The following is a 21241-nucleotide window of genomic DNA, read 5'->3' as shown; positions in this document are numbered from 1 at the left end:
TGACCCAGTTGCAAATCCCTGCTTCAACAGCTGAGAGCAAGCACACAGCCCCCGCAGTCACTGGTGACTCAGCAACAGACATTTCGGTGGAAACAGGATGTGTGCTCACACGGTGGGGAGGTCTGGAAGGGGATGCCTAGGCTCACGGAGCTCCAGCTCTAGGCACCCCCAGTCTGATGCAATCACAGTCTGGCCTGTGGGCCCCCTCCTGTACAGACTGGGGGCTCTTCACTGGGCGGTGAGAGGAGGGCAGCCTTCCCCGCCCCCCGCTGGCTGGCGTGTGTGGAGGACCCCGGGCAGGGAACTGAAAGGCTCAGCTCAGCCTCAGGTGGGGGCCAGGTCCCTCCCAGAAAGGCTCCGCCTCCCCGGCCCTTGGGTACAGGGCAGGCCGCCCCAGAGCCCCGCCCCAGGAGGTGGGGCAGGAGGCTCGGGACAGAGGGACCCAGACCTGTCGACCTGCTCTACTCGGGCCGGCTGCCACCGCTGCCCATGGGGAACAGCCACTGTGTCCCTCAGGCCCCTAGGAGGCTCCGAGCCTCCTTTTCCAGAAAGCCCTCGCTGAAGGGAAATAGGTGAGGCGGGGCAGGGTACAGCTGCGGCCGCTCGGTCACAGGATCTCCCTCAATCTGCCTCGGGGGCCAGGCTGTGAGCACCCCTTCCCTTGTTCCCAGAGAGGACGGCGCCCGGAAGCTGGTCGGCCTGTTTGGCACCGAGGCCAGTCCGGATGGGGACACCACTGCCGACAAGATCTTCCGCTTCATCCCTGGAACGGTGAGCAGCCGGTCAGTGAGCCCTGGCTCGAGGGGGCGTGGCCGTGGTGGTCTGCGTGTGACCGCGCGTGTGTGTCCTGCCTGTGCTGGGCCCGGCGTCTTCCCCGTCGGACCAGGGGAGTCAAGTCCACGGCACAGGGAGGAAGTAGGTGCAGCCCTGCCCTGGGAAGCTCATCGGCCGAAAGTCTGAGCAGAGTGAAACTGAGGCCCGGCCCTGAGTCAGTGGGGCGGTGGGGCGGGGCCTCCACGCCCCGCCACGCGCCAGCCCTGCCTGGGGGCCCTGGTGTCCGCCCCCCGCCCCGGGCCTGGGCCCAGGACAGCGTGTCTGGGCACGTTGGAGCTGGACGAGCACGCGTGTCTTGGCTGCTGCCGTGTGGGCACAGGCGTCAGGCTGGTGACAGGGCCGTGAACCGCCACGCCCCCCTGTCACTCCGAGAGTTAGGGGCTTCGGGTGCACAGTGAGCCGGCCTCCCCCCTACCCTCGGCCCTGGTTTCTCCAAGGGGTGTCCCTTCAGTGTCCACCGCTGCCTCATCCCACAGCAGCCCCTGCGCCCCGCCCCCAGGCCCTGCCACAGGGACATGGCTCCCAAGCACATGGCAGGCCACCCCGAGCTGAACGCCACCCCTAAGCCCCTGCCCAGCTGGCCGAGGGGGAGAGACACCCGCCCTTTAACGCAGCATGGCAAGGGGTGGGGCAAGGCTCTGCTGTGTGCAGAGGCCCTGGGATGTGAGAGAAGTGACCCCCCAGGTCCTTGCCCCAGACACAGCTGCCCTGCGCCCCTCGGTCCTCACAACAGCTGGTGTGGGCTCCCGAGCCAGCTTCCCAAGTGCCCCAGTCGGGCTGTCCCCTCTCCTCCTCCCTGGGGTGTCCTGGGCTCCCTGTGGCCAAGTGCTGGCTTCAGAGACCAGGCTGCCTCAGAGAAGTGGACAGAGCACTTCCGACAAGTCCCAGGCGGCATCCCTCTGTGTGGCCGCATCTCAGACCTCAGCTCCCTCTGTCCAGGCTCCGCCTGGGCCGAGACATGGCAGCTGGAGAGGGGACCCGGCTTGCTGAACCTCTGGGAGTGGGGCCGGGGGAGGAGCCAGCGCTCCGCGAGCCCTGCCCGGGTGTGGGTTCTACACCCACACGAGAGCCTGCCCAGCCACGGCCCCAGGGCTGAGCCCAGGCCACAGGCCCAGCTGCGTGGCCCTTCCTGCACTGTGGCCTGTTTTTCATGGGTCCCGTCCGGCATCATTCCCTGCACTGGGTGTGGGTGCAGGAGGCCCCACCCAAAGGCAGGGACGCCAGCAAGCTGTGAGTCTGTCTGTTCACATTCCTGGGCTTGCCCAAGGGGTGCCTCAGCTTGGTCAGGGCACAGCAGCCCCTGCCAGCTCCCCAGCACACCCTGATCCCAGACCTCAGCCCCTCCAGCCCCAGTTCGGTGCCCGTCCCGGTCTGACTCCATTCTGACAGTCAAGCCCCTGTTTATAGAGGATTCTCTGTGTGCCAGGGTCAGCTGTTGGTGGGCACTCACCCTCCCTGTCTTCAGCAGACAGACATGGAGCCCCCAGCACACTCCAGGCCCGTCCTAGGCCCTGGCCCAGCAACGGGCCCCATTCTCGTACCGTTCTCATCCCATGACCAAGCCAGGTGATAAAACAAAGAAGTAAAAGACAGAGTAAGCCAGACGTGGCCAGCGCTGAGCAGAAACGTACAGGAGGACCAATGCGCGGGGGTCAGTGAGGCTAGAATGTTGGAAGGGCACCCGGACAGGGGCTCACAGAGAAGGGGGTCTGAGCCAGGCTCTGGATGGGGTGAGAAGGGGCTGGGCTGAGTGGTCCGAGCTGAGTGGTCCAGGCAGAGGGGGCAGCAAGGCCAAGGTCCTGAGACGGGCACGTGCCTGATGTGAGGGGAGAGGACCCCTTGGTCATTGTCAGGACCTTGGCCTCCGCTGAGAGGGAGATTGGGGGCGTGTGGCAGTGTGCTGGTGGCTTGAAATGGGCTGTGACGGGAGTACTTACACCAGGGAAACTGGCAAATACTACAAATCAGCCCCCCTCTTTCTTGGTAGAACCAAGTTTTAAAATGTTAGTAGCCAACCCTGAGGTGTGGGAGGGATTCGAGCATCGTCTCACCTGGACACCTGAAAACCCTTCTGACCAACAAGTCTTGGGAGGTTGAATAACCAAAATAAGGGAACACGGCTGGGAAATAGCAAAGCTAAGGTTGTATCTGCATTGAATTGAAACCTCGATGACTCCAAGACTAGAGCACAGAGTTCTGTGACCAGCATGGAGGCTGAGTGTGTGTGTGTGTGTGCTGCGTTGTTTGCATGTGAAGAGGCTGTGTGTGTGTGTGTGTGTGTGTGTGCGCGCTGCGTTGTTTGCATGTGAAGAGGCTGTGAGTGTGGACAGGGTTCTGTACACACGTGTGATGCTGCGTGCGCGTTCTTAACCTGTGTATTGTGAGACTGGGGGCCAGGGCTGCTGGCCGCTGGTCAGGCCCCCTCGCCTGAGCTCTGCCCCCACCCCAGAGCATCCCGAGCCTGGAGAGCCAGCAAGAAAACCTGGAGCAGCCTTTCCTGAGTGTGTTCAAGGCAGGACAGCGGAGGGCGCCCGTGAGGAGCCTGGGCACGGTTGTGCACTACACCAAGGTCCAGCTGCGTTTCCAGCACAGCCAGGTGGGGGCCGGGCCGGGAGGGGCATGCTTGAGGGCCACCCCGGGGCCTGCCCCCAGCCCTCAGACCCTGGCCCCACTCTCCCCCAGGACATCAGCGACTGCTACCTGGAGCTCTTCCCCTCCCACCTCTACTTCCAGGCCCATGGTTCTGAAGGACTCACTTTCCAGGTGAGGGGACATGGGCAGTGGAGGAGCTGGGGGAGAGGGAGAGAGCAGCCCCTTGGGGGGCACGCGGCCCAGTCCTGCTGGGCCCAGTCCCCCAGCCCTTCCCTCCCGCTGTGCTCTGGCAGGGGCTGTTACCACTGATGGAGCTGAGTGTCTGCCCACTCGAGGGATCCAGAGAGCATGCCTTCCAGATCACAGGTGCGCAGGGGCGCGGGGGTGCTGCCTGTGCTGACCTGGCCCCCAGGAGGGCGAGAGCACTAAGGCTGCTCAGTGAACCTGGCCGTCGACCGGCCCCAGGACCCGGGCGGGGCTCGGAGCATGTTGAGGGGTCCTGGCCTTTCCTCCGATGGGCACACATGCGTCTGCCGGGCTGGGGCGGAGGGCAGTGGGTCGGGGGCCTCCAGAGCTGTGCGTGTGGTCATCAGTGGCTCCCCCCAACCCTTGAGGAGCCTTTCTTGTGGCCGCTGGCCTAGCCTACTCTGCCCCTCTCCCGCAGGCCCGCTGCCCGCCCCCCTTCTCGTGCTCTGCCCCAGCCAGGCCGAGCTGGACCGCTGGCTCTACCACCTGGAGAAGCAGATAGCCCTCGTGGGAGGGGTGCCGCGCCGCCACCCGGCACCGCCGCAGGTCAGTGCTGGGAACCCCACGCCCCTTTCCATCCCCACTCTCCTCCTGCCCTTGAACCCCCTCTACCAGGGCCCCCCTGAGAACGAGCTCCCCTGGACTCTGCAGCGCAGGCTGACCCCGCTGCGGACGGCATCAGGGCTCCAGGTGGTGGGCACCGCCATCTGCGCCTCAAGGGTCAAGCTGCAGCATCTGCCCTCACAGGTGGGTGGGGGGCGCAGAGGTGGAGGAGGTGGGGGAGGGGCGCAGGCGGCAGGTGGGGGCCCTGGGTGTGTGCCGGTGGAGCCCCTACTCTGCCCTGCGGCCCCTCACAGGAGCAGTGGGACCGGCTCCTGGTCCTGTACCCGACCTCCCTGGCCATATTCTCCGAGGAAGCAGATGGGCTTTGCTTTAAGGTGGGTCCCTCCCCACTGTGGACCCGCCCCAGGGACACACCCTCTGCGTGGGGGTGGGAGGGGGCAGCAGCTCAGGAGGAACCTGTATTTCGGGGCCTGTTGGGACAGATAGCACTGGCCCCACCCACCCAGCCCGCTGCCCTGGTCAGTCTGGTCTTAGCCTGACGTGGGCGAGGAAGGTGGGTGCCCTGCCTCAGCGTCCCGTGTCATCCTAGAGGGTCCTCAGGCACCAGCAGACCCATCACCTGGGTGGGTGGCGTGGGGGCCCCTGGTGCCCCTAAGAGGGGCCTAGACCTCTGAGCGGCATCTTCCTGGTGCCTGAGGCTTATGCGTGTATGTGTGCACGTGCGGGCCCGGGCGTGGGTGTGAAGGTCCTTCGGGGCCAGAGCGAGTGTCATGTGCATCAGGGCACTACATTCTACTCTGGGGGTGATCATGGCTTTCAGTCACTGAGAAACACACAGGGGGCTTCCTCGTAATCCCTTCCCACCCACCCCCATCTTAGCGGGTGGCCCAGGGGACCAGTCCCCGACCAGTCCTGTGTCGGCCACTGGCTGGCGAAGGCCCCACCTGGAGACCGGGGGTGAAGGCACCCCCCAAGGACAGACGGGGAGTGCCTGGCCTCCCACGGGGTGTCGGCCTTGGACCTGCCTTGCCCTCTGCCTGGCGTCCGAGTGCCCACCCAGCTCGGGAGGACAAGACGGGGCAGTGGGCACAAGGGTTGCTCCCCCTAACTAAGGCCTCGTCCCCCCTGGATGCCCCGCAGGGGGAGCTCCCGCTCAGCGCCATCCACATCAACCTGAACGAGACGGAGAAACAGATCCGCTCTTTCCTGATCGAAGGTGGGCAGAGGCCAGGCCTGGGAGAGAGGGTGTGAGCCTAGCGCGCACCCAGCTCTGCACCGGGGCTTTGCAGGGGGCACCCTGCCTGCCAGGCCCCCTCACGGCATCTGTGTGCCAGGCCGTCTCATCAACACCATCCGTGTGGTGTGTGCCAGCTACGAGGATTATGGCCACTGGCTGCTCTGCCTGCAGTCGGCCTGCCGCGAGGACAGGACCTCCCCACTGCCCGGACCCGAGAGCTTCCCGGGGCTGCGGGCGCCCCCACAGGTGAGGAGTCAGCAGGGGAGGTGCCGCTGGGCAGCGGTGAAACAGGAGGGTGGGCCTGGGCCCGGGGCGGTGTGGGGAGGGGCCCTGCCATCCGGCTCACCCTTACCCACCGCCGGCTGCCCAGGCTGTGGGCAGTGGCCGAGGCTCACTGTCCTCTGGCGGACGGACCAGCTGGGACTCGGGGTGCCCAGCACCCACCTCCAACCACACCAGCCACTCCACGCCTGAGTCCACCGGAGGCTACCCTGCCCGGCCCGCACCAGTGAGTATCTGGGGGGGGAACGGGCAGAGGAAGGGGGCGGGGGACACTGCGGCGAGTTTGTGTTGGGGACCCCACTGCAAGTAGGGCCCTAGTTCCTCAGGGGAGGGGACTCAGACCGGAGGAGCTCTGTGTAGCCTCAGAGGGGTATGTGGGAGAGGGCCCTGGGGAACATTCTGGAAGGTCCTTGGTCCCCGCAGGAGCAAGCCAGCCCTGGCTGCCCCAGCGTCGGTGGGCACAAGGCAAAGCTGAGACGGGCCGGCAGCAACCGATCACCCAGGAGCAAGGCCCAGGGCGAGGGACCCGGTCCAGCCACCCCACTGCACCTGGACCTGACCAAGGTGGGCCCAGCACGCTGACCCCGGCTCCAGGCATGGCTCTCCCTCCCGCCCTCCATCTCCCCGGCCTCCTCGGTCCTGGAGCCACCCAGAGGCTTCTTGCACAGAGAAGGGAGGGCTTGGACGCTTCCAGCTCCAGCGGTTCTGTCTGTTCTGTCTCTTGCCTGTAGTTGAGGCTGGAGGATGGCCCTGAGGCCCCAGACCATTCTCTGGAGACACCGCACTCCCCGCTCTACGCTGACCCCTACACACCACCTGCCACTTCCCGCCGCAGGGTCACAGACATCCAGGACCTGGACAAGGTCAGTCCCCTGCTGGGTGACAGAAAGAGCTGGACGTGGCCGCAGCCTGAGGCTGAGAGGGTGCCTGAAGCCTGAGATCTGCTCAGGCTGCCACAGGAAGCTAAGGGGGTTTCTGGGGCAGGGGCCCCTCAGCTGCACGGAGGTCCCAGCCCAGGGCCTCAGTCACCAACGCTCTCCTGACAGTTCCTCAGTGCGATGCAGAGCTCACTCGGACCTGAGCCCTCGAGCGCATTCCCCTTTGGCCCCGTGTCCGTGCCTGTCTCTGACCCCAGCTCTGGATTCTCCGGCCCCCACTTGCTCTCCGAGAAGGGAGTCCCGCAGGCCCGAGCCTCTCAGCGGCATCGCGGCTCCATCAAGGGCCGGGGGTCCCGGCCCCCAGGCTCCCCTCAGCTTGTGAGTAGCAGCCCCCACCCCGGGCAAGGGGTTCTGCTGCGGGGGGTGGAGGGGGTGGAGAGGAGACCGCATGGGGCCTCCTGGGACCCTGAGGGAGCAGGAGAGACGGAAATGGGGGAAGGGAGGATGGGCGGAGACCAAGGATGGGAGCAGCGGCAGGAAGGGGGTGGGGGCAAGAGGAAAGGTGGGGGTGGGGTCCGGCAGGTCCCTGAGCTGGCCACCAAGCCGGTCTGAGGGCCCATCCCTCAGACTTGTCGTTGGGGTCCCCAGGTCTCTCCTGCGAGGGAAGTTGCGCCCGAACCCCCGCCACCTCCCCCAGGTGAGTGAGGGCCCTGCCTCTTCCTGGGAAAGCTCTGGGTGTCGCTTCCTGAAAGCACATGCATCTCTGCCCTCCCCACCAGACGGCCGCCCCCCAAGGAGCTCCAACAGTGTCTGGGACAAAGCTCTGTCACCTTCCCACCAGCGGTGGCCTCGAGGAGCAGCTGAGGCTGAAGGCGGGCTCGTCCAGTGGATCTGATGGCCACCAGGAGGCTGCTTCTCGGGACCACCTGCCTGCATTGACCCTGCAGGAGGGGCTGAAGCAGGACCTGGGGCTTTTTAGTGGGGCCACAGGCACCCAGTATCGAGTCAGGGTCTGACCCCAGCAGGTGGAGGGGGCCTCCAGAACCCTGAGTTACCCTGGGCTCTTGAGGGGTCAGGAGGGCCTCATCCTCAGGACACCTTGGCCAAGGTGACTGGACGCCCAGAGGGGCCAAACCTCGGCCTGCCTCTCAGGGAAGGAATGAGGGAGGGGACTCGGGGTAGGGGCTTCACCTGGGAGAGGGGGGGATGGCACAGGTGTAAAGGTCAGAGGGCTGAGAAGGTCAGTTAGCGAGAGTCAGAGTATGTGAGGCCAGAGGGCACAGGGTCTGAGACATCACAAGCAGGAGGCAGGAAGGTGGCCTGGGCGCATGTGCGCGTGAAGGTCGGGAGAAACCGGCAAGAGACTAAACAAGAAAGAAAGAGATTTTATTGGTGCCGTGTGTCCACGCGTTCTGTCCTGAGCAGCAGGAGTCTCCTGCGTCCCGGGGACCCTATATGTGCTGCCTCGGAGCTGGACGCCCCCCCAGCGCCTAGTCTGGCAGCCCCCTTGCTCCACTACTGCCCGCACCCTGTCCACCTTCCTGTGTCACCTCCGGCTCCTGTCAGCTCTGGGCGAACCCAGGTGTCCCGTCCCTCCACCTGATACCCTTGCCTTCTGCCTCTGCACCTCCTCCAGGGCTCCCCAGAGGAGGGGCTCCAGGCTCTGCCCTACAGACCCCCAGCCTGCAGGGCCCCTCTGGGTACCTGCTCAGCATCTCGGGCGGGAGCCGAGGAGGCCTTGACCACAGACCCCTGGGGTTCAGGGGTTAGAGAGGCCTCAGAGGCCTCCAGCGGCCCAGCCCACTTATAAACAGGGCAGAGGGTCCCTGGGACGCCAGCCCCCAGCCTCAAGGCCCTCTGCCCAGATCTCCAGCTGGGGCCTCGCTGCTGCTCTGAAGCCCCATCATGCCCCTCCCTCCAACAGGATAACCACATAGGATTAGGACTCCAGTTAACTCTGGTTTCAGATAAACCACAAATAATTCCTTAGCATAAGTAGGTCTCAAACTACTCCAGTTTCGATGGACATCTTGTGTTTTTTGTTGCTAATCTGGCACCTTACTGACTCCCAGCTTCCTGCTTGGCCTACCCTCCCAGCCTTCCAGAATCTCCCACTCCCAAGTGTGGAACACAGCCTCGGCCTCGGCCACTGGCTGGACCCTCGGGTGGAGTCCAAGGGAGCCAGGACCAAGGACGCAGGCTCCTTCCTAGACGCCGCAGAACGCAAGGGTCAAAGGGCAAGGCCTGAGGGCAACACCTCATCCTGAGCACCTGTGGACATTTCCTCATCCTGCGTCTTCCTGGGCAGAGCCTGGGTCTTAGGAGCTGGGGCTGCGGCGCCCCCGCCCCACCTGCCGGCGGAAGTACCGGATGGCGGAGATGGTGCCGATGTTGGCCAGCAGAACTGCAAGAGAAGTACAAGACCTCCTGAGTGCCGGCTCCATTCCGGCCCGGTCCCCACCCTCCATCCACACGGCGGGGTTCTCAAAGGATGGGAGGAGGCCAGCGGGGTGAGGGTGGGTGAGCAACGCAGGAGACCCGTCAGGGGAGACACCTGCGCCTCCCCATGTGCCCCTCACCCCTGCTGGCCCAGAAGCTGGGACATCACCACTGCCCCTCCATTTGGCTTCTAGACACCAGCCCCCCGCCCCCCGGGCCCACAAACCTGTTTTCCAGGCATCTGGGGCATGCAGGTCTGATGTTCTCACAGCCCAGGTAGCGAAGGCTACAAACACCAGGCACATGTCATTCTGGCTGAAGGTAAACGAGGTGAGGGGACCCCGGGGTTCCCCTAGGAAAGAGAAGCATGTCCTGAGCTCCTGCCGTTGTCCCACTCAGACGCATCTGCCCTGGGACATGTCTCTCCTGGCCATGTCTGTCCTGAGACATGTCTGTCTTGAGTCACATCCTCCCCGTGATACAGGGTAACGTGTGGCATAGTTGAGTCAGGCTGACTTGGGCGAGTACGTCTGGGGCACCGTTTCCTGGTTTGTAAAATACCGTCCAGGGGGAATGCGAGCCTTCTCTGGCAGGCGGCATGGCCTGAGCTGGAGCTGCCCCAACGCCTGCCTGCTACAGGCTGGGGGCAGGCACTGCTGTTACCTGGGCCTGAACACAGGGCCACGGTCAGTGTGGAGCCAAAGCCCTGCTCGACTGGGGCTGCCCCACCTGGACCGGGTCCTGGGGTGGCCAGGAGCTGGTCCTTCCTGCCCAGATCATCCCTGAGGGACCCCACCAGCTCGCAACCCAGGGTCCTGGCTTGCCCCTCCCCAGTGGCCCTCTTGGCCCAACTCCCTGGACAGTGTGTACCCAGGTCCTGGACAGGCCATGGGGTCCCCGCAACACACACCTGCTTGCCTGATGGCCGGGGCAAGCTGCTCCGCTGAGGCTGGGCTGGGCCCTGGTGGGGTGCCGGTCCCCACGTCCCAGGGGACTGACCTGGGGGTCTCCGTGGCCTGCATCTGGAAAAGCGCAGCCGGCCCCAGCATGCCCCCTGACGCGTCCTCCCCGAGGAAGTGTTCGTAGGCCTCGGGGATGGAGATGGGTGTGGGATCTCCTGGTGGAGGGGCCGGCACAGGCTCAGCCTGGAGGGGTGGGGCCTGGGAGTGGCCTTCCCGGGGCCTCGACCTCTGGGTTTGGCCATCTTGGAAGAAGAACTCGCACACACCCGGCCACTGGACTTCGGCCAGAGCCTGGCTAGCCTCTGCTTCCTCCTCAACATCTTCATCCTCTTCCTCGATGGTGTCACAAAGGAAGAACTCATAGGCTTCTGGGAGGGTCACCGCAAAGGAGCAGCTGCGCCCAGGCCCCGCTGAGGCAGAGGGGGCAGGGGGAGGCAGGTGCTTCAGGATCCGAGGCTGGGGGGTCCAGGGCCCAACTGCCACGGTGTCCCAGGCTCCAGATGCCCTGCGGCCCCCAGCTGCTGTCCTGGGGGCTGTGGCTGGGAAGGCTGGGCTCGAGGCCTCTCCTGACCCTGGCTCCTCGGGGCTGGGCACAGCCATGGAGAATCGCACTTTCTTCTTCTTGGGGGCTTGGATAGGGCCTAGCGGGGGCTCCCCAGTGCGGTGTCCAGGGGCACCTGCTGAGGGCTCCCCTCTGGGCTTCTGTCGGCCCCCCTCTGGAGACCGAATAGGGCTCAAACCCAGCTTGGCCACTGGGGCAACCTCCAGCTCCGCCACGTCAGGCCCAGCCTCGGGGATGGGAGCAGGTGTAGACACACCCACATCAGACCCAGCCTCAGAAACCAGGTGAGGCAGAGCTGTACGGCGAATAGCCTTTGAGACAGGCGTAGATGAACCCACCTCCAGCTGGACCCCTGGACCTGGCACAAGCAGGTCCACATCCAGTCTAGGCTTGGAGGCAGGTGTAGACAGAGGCTCATCGGGTTGAGGCTCGGAGGTGGGTGTGGACAAAGCCACGTCTGACTTAGCCATTGTGACATCTGCAGAAGCCTCCAGGTCAAGCGTGGATATAGTGCGTGGCTCAGTTCTGAGGGTCATTCCGATTAGGTCTGTACCCTGCTCAGTGGTAGGGACAGATGTAGACAGATCCACACCTGGCCCTCGCCTGGCCACCTGCTCAGGGGCTTCTGGAGACTCTGGCCCCAGCTCGATCTGCCCAGCTCCTGATGTCTGCCCTGTGGTCCCCACCCGGAGACCCTTCCCCCTGGACCCAGCCAGGCCAAGGCCGTCCTCGGCCCCAGCCTCAGTGAGCAGTAGGGAGCCCAGCTGGGTGGGAGCAGGGCCTGGGTCACCCAAGCGCCCACCCGCCTTGGTGCCTGCAGCCCGCCTCTTCTTTTGGCTGGGGCTGCGCAGCAGGGCTCCAGGGCTGCCAGGGGGCCTCTGGGGGGCAGCGCTGCAGCCGGTGGAATCGGGGCTCCGAGCGGGCTCACCCGTGAGAGTAGGGGCAAGACCCCGGGGGGCTGGGCCCTGCAGAAGCCTCTGCCTCTCGCCTCTGGAAGACACTGGCCCCGGGAGGGATGAGCCCTGGACCAGAGGGGCAGCACCAGGGCCGAGGGACGGCTGAGCTTCTGGCCGCACGGACACGCTGGGCGTCTGCTGACCGGCCTCTGGGGCCAGCACGGGCTCACACCAAGACCTGCTGACCAGCTGCCGGGCGGCTACCTTCTCCCCCTCAGAGCCAGGCCAGTCACTCCCCCTGGGAGCCAGCTGCCCCTCAGGAAGGGGCAGGGGCCCTGGGGGGCTGCTGCCACTGCTGTCCCTTTGGTCAGTGTTACTGGACAAGAGCTCATGCCCAGAGGCCAGGCTGGCCCGTAGGAGGGCGCACTTTGCGTCAGCGGCTGAAAACTCAGCCCGGTCCTGGCCGCTCAGCTGGCCGCTGCACTGGAAGCTCTCCATTCTGGGTCAGCAGAGGCACGTGAACCACAGACCAGGCTCTTCATGGGCCCAGGCCCGGCGCCCTGGCCGGCACACACTGCCCGCACCCCACCTGCCCCCTGGGCATCCCACGCCTCCCTGGCTCAGGGGCCAGCACTCCTTCTCCGTCCTGAAAGAAAGCAGAACAAACAGAATCCAGAGGGAAGCTGTGCTGATCTCAAACCTGATGGCTTCCTGGAGCTAGAACATCCGAAACCCACCTTCCGTGCTCCCAAACTGACTGCAAATGATAACGTTACAGTGACATATTGCTACAGTCCTGCATTCAGGTTAGTGAAGTTCACTAAAGAATAGGGTTCCTCATGTTTGGGTTTTCATCCCCAGGAGGAGTTTTCCTCCACAACGTTATGCATTTTCTGTTCAGCTGGGTCCGCCTCCAGCTTTCCTGCAGAGTTGTTGGTACCGAGGCCAACTCTATATACCAAAGCCCATTTCAAGGACCACCCACCAGGGCTCAGTTTACCTGGGCGACAGTCAGCGCCGGACTATCCCGACATGCCTCAGAGGAGCCGCAGTGCCCAGCAGGTGACCAGTCTTTGGTGATGACCTTCCACCGGCCTTGGCTGGGACAGACTGCTAGGCTTCCTCTGAGCTTACCAAGGTCAAGCTAGTGCTGGCCAGAGCCCTCTCAGGGGTCATCAGGGCGAGCCTGGCTCTGCCCCTGCCTGGGCAGGAGGTCCCACAACAGAAATGAGCCTCCTGATTCCCACCAGCCCCCCCGGGGCCATCCTCAGTGTCTGTGCCCCTGACCAGATCTGCCCAGCCGGCAGAGGTCCCCTCCCCGCGTCTCAGTGAACTAAGGCAACCCTACCTGGCTGACACCCCCTAACCTCTCAGCCCCCTGCAGGGGGCTGCCATTTGGGCCTTGGTCAGCTGCCACTGGACCCAGGGCGGTGGGAGGTCACTCTGGCCAGGCAAGTCCTGAGATGGAGGTGCCTTGAGACCAGGGCACTGCGGCTTCCTGACCCCGCTGCACCTCGTCCTCCCCTCTGGTCCTAGGGGAGGTCCCAGTGGGGGCTGTCTGCCTTGGGACCCCTCAGAGTGGGAATGAGGGGCTGACAGTACTGTACCTGGGAACCCACAGCCAGCCGGGGCAGCGGAGCTGGGCATCCAAGCTGCCTGTCCCAGAGCAGCATGGTGCAGGGCTCGCCGCGCAGGCCCCACCCCCATTGCCCAAAATACCACAGCCCCGCAGTCACGTCTCCTGCCAGGCGGCAGGGTACAGGCCACAAATAGATGGCATTTGAGGGGCTGCCAGCTACGTGAGGGACGCCTTCCTGGTCAGGTCAGATGCCAGTTAGAGAACGCTGACCAGCAGTCAGGCCCACAGGACCTCCCTTTCCTAAGCTGAAGGCTACCCTGCTGCCCGTCCTGGCCGAAGGCTGCCCTTTTCTCTTCAAGTGGCCCCGCCCACTGTGAAAACTCAGCCCTCCCCACTCCTCCTGTCACCTCACCTGCCGGCAGCCCCCCAAGACCAGCACCTCTCCCGACCTAGGCTCCTGCAAGCGGGGCCCAAGGCGGGGGTGGCAGTGCAGTCTGTCTCTCCAGGAACAGGGGTCTGGTGCTGCCACCTGCAGGTCACCAGGAGGAGCCGGGCAGGAGGCATGGCCTCTGAGAACAGCCCCTTACAGGCATCACCCTGCCCAGTGCCCTGAGCACTTTTCCAAAATGTGTCCATCCTGAGAGGGACGCCAGGAGGATCCTCCTTCACAGTTGAGCTTGGTAAGGCACAGAGAGGGTGAGTGAGTTGTCCATAGCCACACAGCTAGTAAGTGGCAGAGTTGGGCCCCAAAGGCCCTGCTCAGAGCCATCCTGCCCTCGAGGCTGGTGTTGCCTATCCCCAGCCTGGTCATTGTGACACACACCCCTCCCGCTGGGGACAGAGGAGGGAGTAGGGGGGTTGGACAGCAAACATTGAAACTAACAGGTAAATAGGATCATTTCTGACAGCAACACATCCTAAGAAGGACCTAGAGTGGAGAGGAGGGTGGCCTCTGAGGAGGGTCCAGGGGATTGAGACTGGGCAGGTGGGGACAACGACAGCCGAGGCTTCGAGTGGAGGAGGCCGAGTCACCCCGGAAGAGCGAGGTCGGGTGACGTTCTCGGCCGCCCTGGGTGGGCAAGCCTGGTCTGGGGTCTCTCCTCGCTGCCTCTGTGTGTTAGGAAAACCCAGGTTTCCCTCCTATGTCTCTCCTGTGAGTCTCCTTTACTGGTCGCCAAAAGTGTGTGTGGGGGGGGTGTCCCACGCCAGGCAATTCGGTGACACCAGCTGCGTGTCTGACAGCTTAACTCAATTCTGATAATATCTGGAGATGCTTAGGGGCTCAGTCCCACAGACTGCCCCCAACTTCAGACGCCAATGGCAAGGAGCAGGTCCCCAGGTCACCCACCACTTCTGTCCGACTTGGCTACAGATGTGAGCTTCCCACGACCCATTGCCCCTTGGCTTAAATTAATTTGCCAGAGGAGCTCAGAGAACTCAGGGAGACATTCACTAACGCTCACCAGTTCATTATCAAAGGGCAGGATGAAGGATGCAGATGAGGGCCCAGGTTGGGAGATGGGCAGGGCTTCGTGGGAAGGAGCGTGGACGCAGCTCCACCCACCTCCGGGGGGGGGGGCGCTCGGGATTTTGTGGAGGCTTCTTCACACAGCCATGATCGATTTAACCCCATTTTCAGCCCCTCTCCTTTCTCAAGAGGATGGGGGCGGGGCTGAAAGTTCCACGCTTCTCATCAGGCTTGGTCTTTCTGGTGAGCAGCCCCCACAGGAGCCTCATTAGAACAAAAGATGCTCCTGTGCTCTCAGCAGGAAATTTCCAGGTTCAGGCACTCTGTGCTGGAACGGGGCAGAGACCAGTACCCATGCTCTCTGCCTTCTAATCCCACAGTCCTCTTCCCCGTTCCTCCTCAGGCTCTGGACTCGGTGGCTAAGGCTGTGTTGGTCAACTTCGCCGCTGAGGGTGGTCCACGTGTGATCCGTGCATCGCTTTCCTGTGGATGGAGATTTGGGTCATTTCCAGTTTGCAGCTATTCCGAGTGATGCTATGAACATTCTGGAACATTTCTTTTGGCGGTCTTGGAGAGTTGTGGGGTCAGAGGTGTTTGTCCAGCTCTAGAGGACACTGCCCAACAGTTTTCCGGGGTGGCTGTGCCCTCGCTCCAGTGTGTCTGCGCCCACACTGCCTACGGCCTGTCACTGCCTGGTGCAGCACTTTCCTTAAGAATGAAGTTACTGGCCATTGTCATCTTCTTTTTAAATATTTATTTGGCTGCACCAGGTCTTTAGTTGCGGCAGTCAGGATCTTCGTTGCAGCGTGTGGGATCTAGTTCCCTGACCAGGGATCGAACCCCTGGACCCCTGCATTGGGAGCGCAGTCTTAACCGCTGGACCACCAAGGAAGTCCCCACTGGCATCTTCCTTTGTGAAGATGTGTGTCTCTTCAGTGCTTCTGCCTCTTTTCTATGCCTTTTCCTTATTGATCTGTAGGAGTTTGTTACCCATTCTGGGTAAGGATTCTGTTTTGAATATTTGTACTATGAATATCTCCCCCCCATCTCAACTTTTCAATCTCTTAACAGTGCCTTTTGATGAACAGAAGTTTTAAATTTTAACATAGTCCAAATTATCAACAATGTTCTTTATGCTTATCACTGTTTCTGTCTTTTTTTATTAATTAATTAATGATTCTTGGCCGCGTTGGGTCTTTGTTGCTGCGCGCAGGCTTTTCTCTAGTTGTGGTGAGCGGGGGCTACTCTTCGTTGCGGTGCGCGGGCTTCTCATTGCGGTGGCTTCTCTTGTTGCGGAGCACGGGCTCTAGAGCGCAGGCTCAGTAGTTGTGGCTCGTGGGCCCAGTTGCTCCACGGCAGGTGGGATCTTCCGGGACCAGGGCTCGAACCCGTGTGCTCTGCACTGGCAGGTGGATTCTTAACCACTGCGCCACCAGGGAAGCCCTGCTTCTGTCTTTTTACAGAACTCTTTGCCTGCCCCAAAAAGTCATGAAGATTTCGCCATGTCCTTCCACGTTTTTAGAACTTCATCGTTTTACCTTTCTCACTGGGACTACAACGCGCATGGTACTGATTTTCGTGGATGGTGGGTGATGGGGGTCCTGTCACACCTTTTTGTTTCTATGTGGACACCAGTTGGCCCAGCGCCACATCACGACTCCGTGGCACACACGTGTGTGTCTCTGTCTACAGAGCCACAGCAGCAGAGCCCCCCCATGGACTTCCCAGACAGAGGAAGCTTGGAGGGTTTGGGGCAGGGGCTTTTCTACAGTTGCCATGGCTGCCCTGGAAGAAGGCAGTACAGGACCCGAGGGGAGGCTGTGGGGAGGGCGCGGTGGACCTGGTTCCTTCTGAAGAGCAGGTGTGGCTGGAGTTACCCGAGGCGTCCCCTCTCTCTCCTCGCCCCCCAATCATGGGCCTCCTCGTGGGGAGGGCTCTGGACCACACGGGCATCTGCGCACTTCTGACCCAGCTCCGCGCTGGGGGCCTTAAGTCTCTGTGGAGGCCCGCGAGCGGGTGTAGACGGACGGGCTGGAGGAGCCCCCGGGGAGTGGCGTCGCCGGGCACGCAGCCTGCGGTACCGCCGGAAGCCAGCAGCGGGCGAACAGGCTCCACCGGAAGTTGGCAGAGCAGAGCCGTCGGCGCCTGGCTCTGCGAGGGCGGTGTGTTTGGGGGCGCCAGGGCCCCTTCCCGAAGCCACTCAGCCTGCTTTGAGCCCTTGACCTTGAGACATAAGCCCTCAAAAATAAGAGCCAACTTTCAACGAGCAGCTATTACACGCCCGGCAGTCTTAAATGCTTTACACAGATTACAGGCTTTTTACTTTTCATTTTTTAATAGTTTATTGATGTATAATTTAATATGATAAACTCCACGTATTTAAAGTGTAAAGTTAGCTAAGTTTTGACATGTGTAGTCACCCGGGAAGCCATCACCACACTCCCCATCATCCCAAGGGTTCCTGTGCCCTTTCTGACGCCCCCCTCTGCCCAGGCAGCCACGTGGGCCTTCTTTCCCTTCTGTCACTGCAGTTGGGTGGCACCGTCCAGAACTTCATGTAGATGGGATCATACAGTAGGCACTCGTTGGTATAGTACAAAAGAGTGCAGTATGACTGTCTTCTGTCACTGAGGATAATTATTTTGAGATTCGTCTATGCCACTGTGTATGCCAATAGTTATTTTTATAATTAATAAGTAGTGTCCCATTGTTGGACATGCCAAGATTTGTTTATCCATTCACCTGTTGATGGACATTTGGGGCTATGTTACAAACATTTGTGTTTAAGTCTTTGTGTGAACACGTGCTTGCATTTCTCTTGGGTAGACTGTTTTCCGGCGTGGTTACCATTTTTTCATCCCCACCAGGAGTTCCTGAGAGTTCCAGTTGCTCCATATCCACACCAGCACTAGGTCTGGTCAGACCTTTTTTTTTTTTTTTTTTTTTTAAAGCAGAGGTCTTCTTAGAAGCCCGTATGATTTAAATTTATTTATCTATTTATGGCTGTGTTGGGTCTTCGTTTCTGTGCGAGGGCTTTCTCTAGTTGTGGCAAGCGGGGGCCACTCTTCATCGCAGTGTGCGGACCTCTCACTATCGTGGCCTCTCTTGTTGCGGAGCACAGGCTCCAGACGCGCAGGCTCAGTAGTTGTGCCTCACGGGCCCAGTTGCTCCGTGGCATGTGGGATCTTCCCAGACCAGGGCTCGAACCCGTGTCCCCTGCATTGGCAGGCAGATCCTCAATCACTGCGCCACCAGGGAAGCCCTGGTCAGACTTTTTAACTTTACCATTCTAGTAGATGGTTAGTACTGTCTCATTGTGGGGTTTTCTTGTTTTTTGTTTTTTTGCTTGCTTTTTTTTTTAAACGATTATTAAAGAGGGTATTTTATTTTATTTTTAAATTTTATTTATTTATTTGGTTGTGCCAGGTCTTAGTTGTGGTAGGCGGGCTCCTTAGTTGCGGCTCACCAGCTCCCTAGCTCCCTAGTTGTGGCATGTGAACTCTTAGTTGCAGCATGCATATGGGATCTAGTTCCCTGACCAGGGATTGAACCCGGGCCCCCTGCATTGGGAGTGCGGAGTCTTAACTGCTGTGCCACCAGGGAAGTCCCTCATTGTGGTTTTAATTTGCATTTCCTTAATGACTAAAGTTGAGCATCTTTTCGTGTGTTTAAATGCATCCAGGAAATTCCCTGGTGGTCTAGTGGTTAGGACTTGGCGCTTTCACTGCTGAGGGCCTGGGTTTGATCCCTGGTCGAGGAACTGAGATCCCACAAGCCGCGTGGCAAAAAATTTTTAAATAAATTTTTTAATTTAAATAAAAATTTAATTTAAAAAAAAATTTAAATTTAAAAATAAAAATTTTAAATAAAAAATTAAATTTAAAATAAAAAATTTTTAAATAAATAAATAAATGCATCCATATATCTTCTTCCATGAAATGACTGATCAAATCTTCTGCCCATTTTCTTCATTGGGTTACTTGTTTTCTTATTGTTGAGTCTTAAGAGTTCTCTATATATTCTTTACATAAGTTCTTCATCAGTTACGTGATATGAAACTATTTCCTTCTAGTCTGTGGCTCATCTTTTCATTTTCTGAACAATGTCTTTTGAAGGGCAGAAGTTCTTAATTTTGATGAATTCCAATTTATCCATTATTTTTCTCTCATGGATCGTTCTTTTGGTTGTATCTAAGAAATCTTCGCCTAACCAAAGATCCCAAAGATTTTCTAAATTTTCTCCAAGAAGTTTTTTTTAGTTTTAGGTTTTGCATTTAGGTCTATGATCCATTTTGAGTTAATTTGTGTATATGGTGTAAAGACATGGTTCCAGATTATTTTATTTTTGTATGGATATCCAATAGTACCTATACCATTTGTTGAAAAGACTCTTCTTTCTCCACTGAATTGTCTTAGCACCTTTGTTGAAAGTCAGCTGACCATATAGGTATGGGTGGTTCTGTTTCTAGAATTCTAGGTTGATAGTTTTTACTTTCAGTAAAGATGTAGTTCCACTGTCTCCTCACATGCATTGTTTCCAACAAGAAATCAGCCATCATTTATCCTTGTTCCTCTGTATATATCATGTCTTTTTTTCCATAGAGGCTCTTAAAACCTTCTCTTTACTGCTGTTTTTATAGAGAAGGGGTTAACAGTTTTATTGATATATAATTTACACCCCATACAATTCACCCATTTAAATTAGTTTTTAGTATAGTCAAAGTTGTGCAACCATCAATATAAACAAATTTAGAACATTTTCATCACCCCACAAGGATACCCCGTACCCCCATATGTAGTCATTCCCCATTCCCCTGGACCTCCACCCCAGCCATGGGCAACCACTAATCTACTTTGTACCAATTTGCCTATTGTGGACATTTCATGTAAATGGACTCACACAATATGTGGCCTTTTGTGTCTGGCTTCTTTCACCTGGCATAATCTTTTCAAGGTTCATCCATGTCATAGCATGTATCAGTACGTCATTCCTTTTTGTTGCCAAAGAATATTCCATTGTATGCATACAGCACATTTTATGTGTGTGTATGTATGTAAGATATGTAAATAATAAGATATGTAAATAAATTGTATGTATGTATTGTTTATTTATCTTTTTGGCCATGCCGAGCAGCATGTGGGATTTTAGTTCTCCAACCAGGGTTTGAACCCACATCCCCTGCAGTGAAAGCATGGTGTCTTAACCACTTGACTGCCACACAAGTTCCCTAGCACATTTTTAAACTTATCCATTCATCAGCTGATGGAATTTGGGTTATTTCCACTTCTTGGCTATTATGAATAATGCTGCTGTGAACATTTATGCACACATTTTTGTGTAGACATGTTTTCATTTCTCTTGATATGTACCTAGGAGTGGAATTGCTGGGTTGCTGGGTCATATGGTAATTCTACATTTAACCTTTTGAGGAACTTCCGAACAGTTTTCTAAAGTGGCTGCACCATTTTGCATTCCTATGAACAATGTGTAAGTGCTCCAATTTCTCCACAAGCTCACCAATACTTGTTACCATCTGTCTTTTTAATTATAGCTACCCTAGGGGGTATGAAGTGGTATCTCATTGTGGTTTGATTTAAATTTCCCTGATGGTTGATGATGTCAGGCATCTTTTCGTGTGTTTATTGGCCATTTATATATCTTTGGAGAAATGTCTATTAAGATTTTTCTCCAATTTTTTAGTTGGGTTGTCTTATTATTGAGTTGAGAGAGTTATTTATATATTTTAAGTACAAACCTCTTGTCAATATGTTTTGCAAATATTTTCTCCCATTCTATGTGTCTTTCACTTTTTCGATAATCTCCTTTGGAGCCAAAAGTTTTTAATTTTTATGAAGTCCAATTTATCTTTTTTTTTTTTTTTTAACCTTTTGTCACTTTTGCTTTTGGAAACATATCCAAGAAGGCTTTGTCTTCTGGACCTGGCTTCAGGTCCTTCCTGACCCAAGGTCATGAAGAATTACTCCTATATTTTCTTCTAAGTGTTTTATAATTTTAGCTCTTACACTTATGTATATCATCCATTTTTAGTTAATTTTTCTGTATGGTGTGAGGAAGGGGTTCAACTTCATTCTTTTGCATATGGATATTCAGATGTCCCAGCACAATTTGTTGAAGAGACTGTTCTTTCTTCTAATGGATTGTCTTGGCATCCTGGTTGAAAACCAAGTGACTAAAAGTGAAGGCTTCTTTCTGAACTCTGAATTCTATTCCATCAATCAATATGTTCAACCTCATGCTGGTACCACACTGTCTTGATTATTGTAGCTTTGTAGTAACTTTTGGAATCAGGAAGTTTGAGTCCTCCAACTTTGTTCTTTTTCAAGATTGTTTTGGATATTCTGGGTCCCTTGGATTTCCATATGAATTTTAGGAGCAGCTTGTCAATTTCTGCAAACATGTTAACTGGAACTTTGAAGAGATTGTGTTGAATCTATAGATCAATTTGGGAAGTACTGTCACCTTAACAATGTTAAATCTTCCAATCCACGAATGTGGAATATCTTTCCATTTATTTAGGTCTTCTTTAATTTCTTTCAACAATATTGTATAGTTTTCAAAGTATAAGTTTTGCACTTCCTTTATTAAATTTATTCATAAATGTTTTAGTCTTTTTGATGTTATTATAAATTGAATAGATTTCTTATTTCATTTTCAGATTGTTTGTTGAAAACATATAGAAAT

The 21241-nt window shown here is 57.7% G+C and overlaps 2 protein-coding genes across 5 annotated transcripts; one reads left to right on the top strand and one right to left on the bottom strand.

Annotated features, from left to right (window-relative positions):
* Window positions 1–151: 151 nt before the first annotated feature.
* PLEKHN1 (pleckstrin homology domain containing N1) lies at window positions 152–7614 on the top strand. Of its 3 annotated transcripts, none has more exons than XM_029217767.1 (16): window positions 152–572; window positions 672–771; window positions 3284–3430; window positions 3517–3597; window positions 3720–3792; window positions 4091–4218; window positions 4288–4419; window positions 4530–4610; window positions 5377–5452; window positions 5571–5719; window positions 5844–5981; window positions 6179–6319; window positions 6487–6618; window positions 6802–7011; window positions 7282–7330; window positions 7413–7614. In XM_029217767.1, the coding sequence occupies exons 1-16, from the start codon at window positions 490–492 to the stop codon at window positions 7526–7528; spliced, it is 1836 nt and encodes a 611-aa protein (XP_029073600.1). In that variant the 5' UTR covers window positions 152–489; the 3' UTR covers window positions 7529–7614. The 3 variants fall into 3 exon arrangements, with proteins under 3 accessions (XP_029073600.1, XP_029073599.1, XP_029073601.1); XM_029217768.1 differs by having other exon boundaries at window positions 153–572; window positions 4324–4419; XM_029217766.1 differs by having other exon boundaries at window positions 4091–4419.
* A 1212-nt stretch (window positions 7615–8826) lies between these two features.
* On the bottom strand, window positions 8827–15784 carry PERM1 (PPARGC1 and ESRR induced regulator, muscle 1). Of its 2 annotated transcripts, XM_029217765.1 has the most exons (3): window positions 9983–15784; window positions 9299–9424; window positions 8827–9037 (listed from the first exon to the last, which is right to left on the bottom strand). In XM_029217765.1, exons 1-3 carry the CDS (start codon window positions 11988–11990, stop codon window positions 8952–8954), a joined length of 2220 nt encoding a protein of 739 aa, XP_029073598.1. In that variant the 5' UTR covers window positions 11991–15784; the 3' UTR covers window positions 8827–8951. The 2 variants fall into 2 exon arrangements, with proteins under 2 accessions (XP_029073598.1, XP_029073597.1); XM_029217764.1 differs by lacking the exon at window positions 8827–9037 and having other exon boundaries at window positions 9322–9741.
* Between the last annotated feature and the right edge of the window lie 5457 nt (window positions 15785–21241).

This window comes from Monodon monoceros, unplaced genomic scaffold, assembly GCF_005190385.1.
Source record: "Monodon monoceros isolate NGI ecotype Baffin Bay Population unplaced genomic scaffold, NGI_Narwhal_1 Super_Scaffold_12, whole genome shotgun sequence".
NCBI classification, from domain to species: Eukaryota; Metazoa; Chordata; class Mammalia; order Artiodactyla; family Monodontidae; genus Monodon; species Monodon monoceros.
The sequence above is the reverse complement of the archived record's forward strand: the minus strand, read 5'-3'. Positions and strand labels throughout refer to the sequence as shown.

What these genes read in the sequence shown, in the direction of transcription:
- PLEKHN1 (XM_029217766.1), top strand. Translation starts at nt 490, where the DNA reads ATGGGGAACAGCCACTGTGTCCCTCAGGCCCCTAGGAGGCTCCGAGCC. An exon ending in TGCACCTGGACCTGACCAAG is followed by an intron (nt 6,320 to 6,486) that starts GTGGGCCCAGCA and finishes TCTTGCCTGTAG; the next exon opens with TTGAGGCTGGAGGATGGCCC. An exon ending in CCCCAGGCTCCCCTCAGCTT is followed by an intron (nt 7,012 to 7,281) that starts GTGAGTAGCAGC and finishes TGGGGTCCCCAG; the next exon opens with GTCTCTCCTGCGAGGGAAGT.
- PERM1 (XM_029217764.1), bottom strand. Translation starts at nt 11,990, where the DNA reads ATGGAGAGCTTCCAGTGCAGCGGCCAGCTGAGCGGCCAGGACCGGGCT. An exon ending in CCCGGCCATCAGGCAAGCAG is followed by an intron (nt 9,742 to 9,982) that starts GTGTGTGTTGCG and finishes CCCTGTGTTCAG; the next exon opens with GCCCAGGTAACAGCAGTGCC.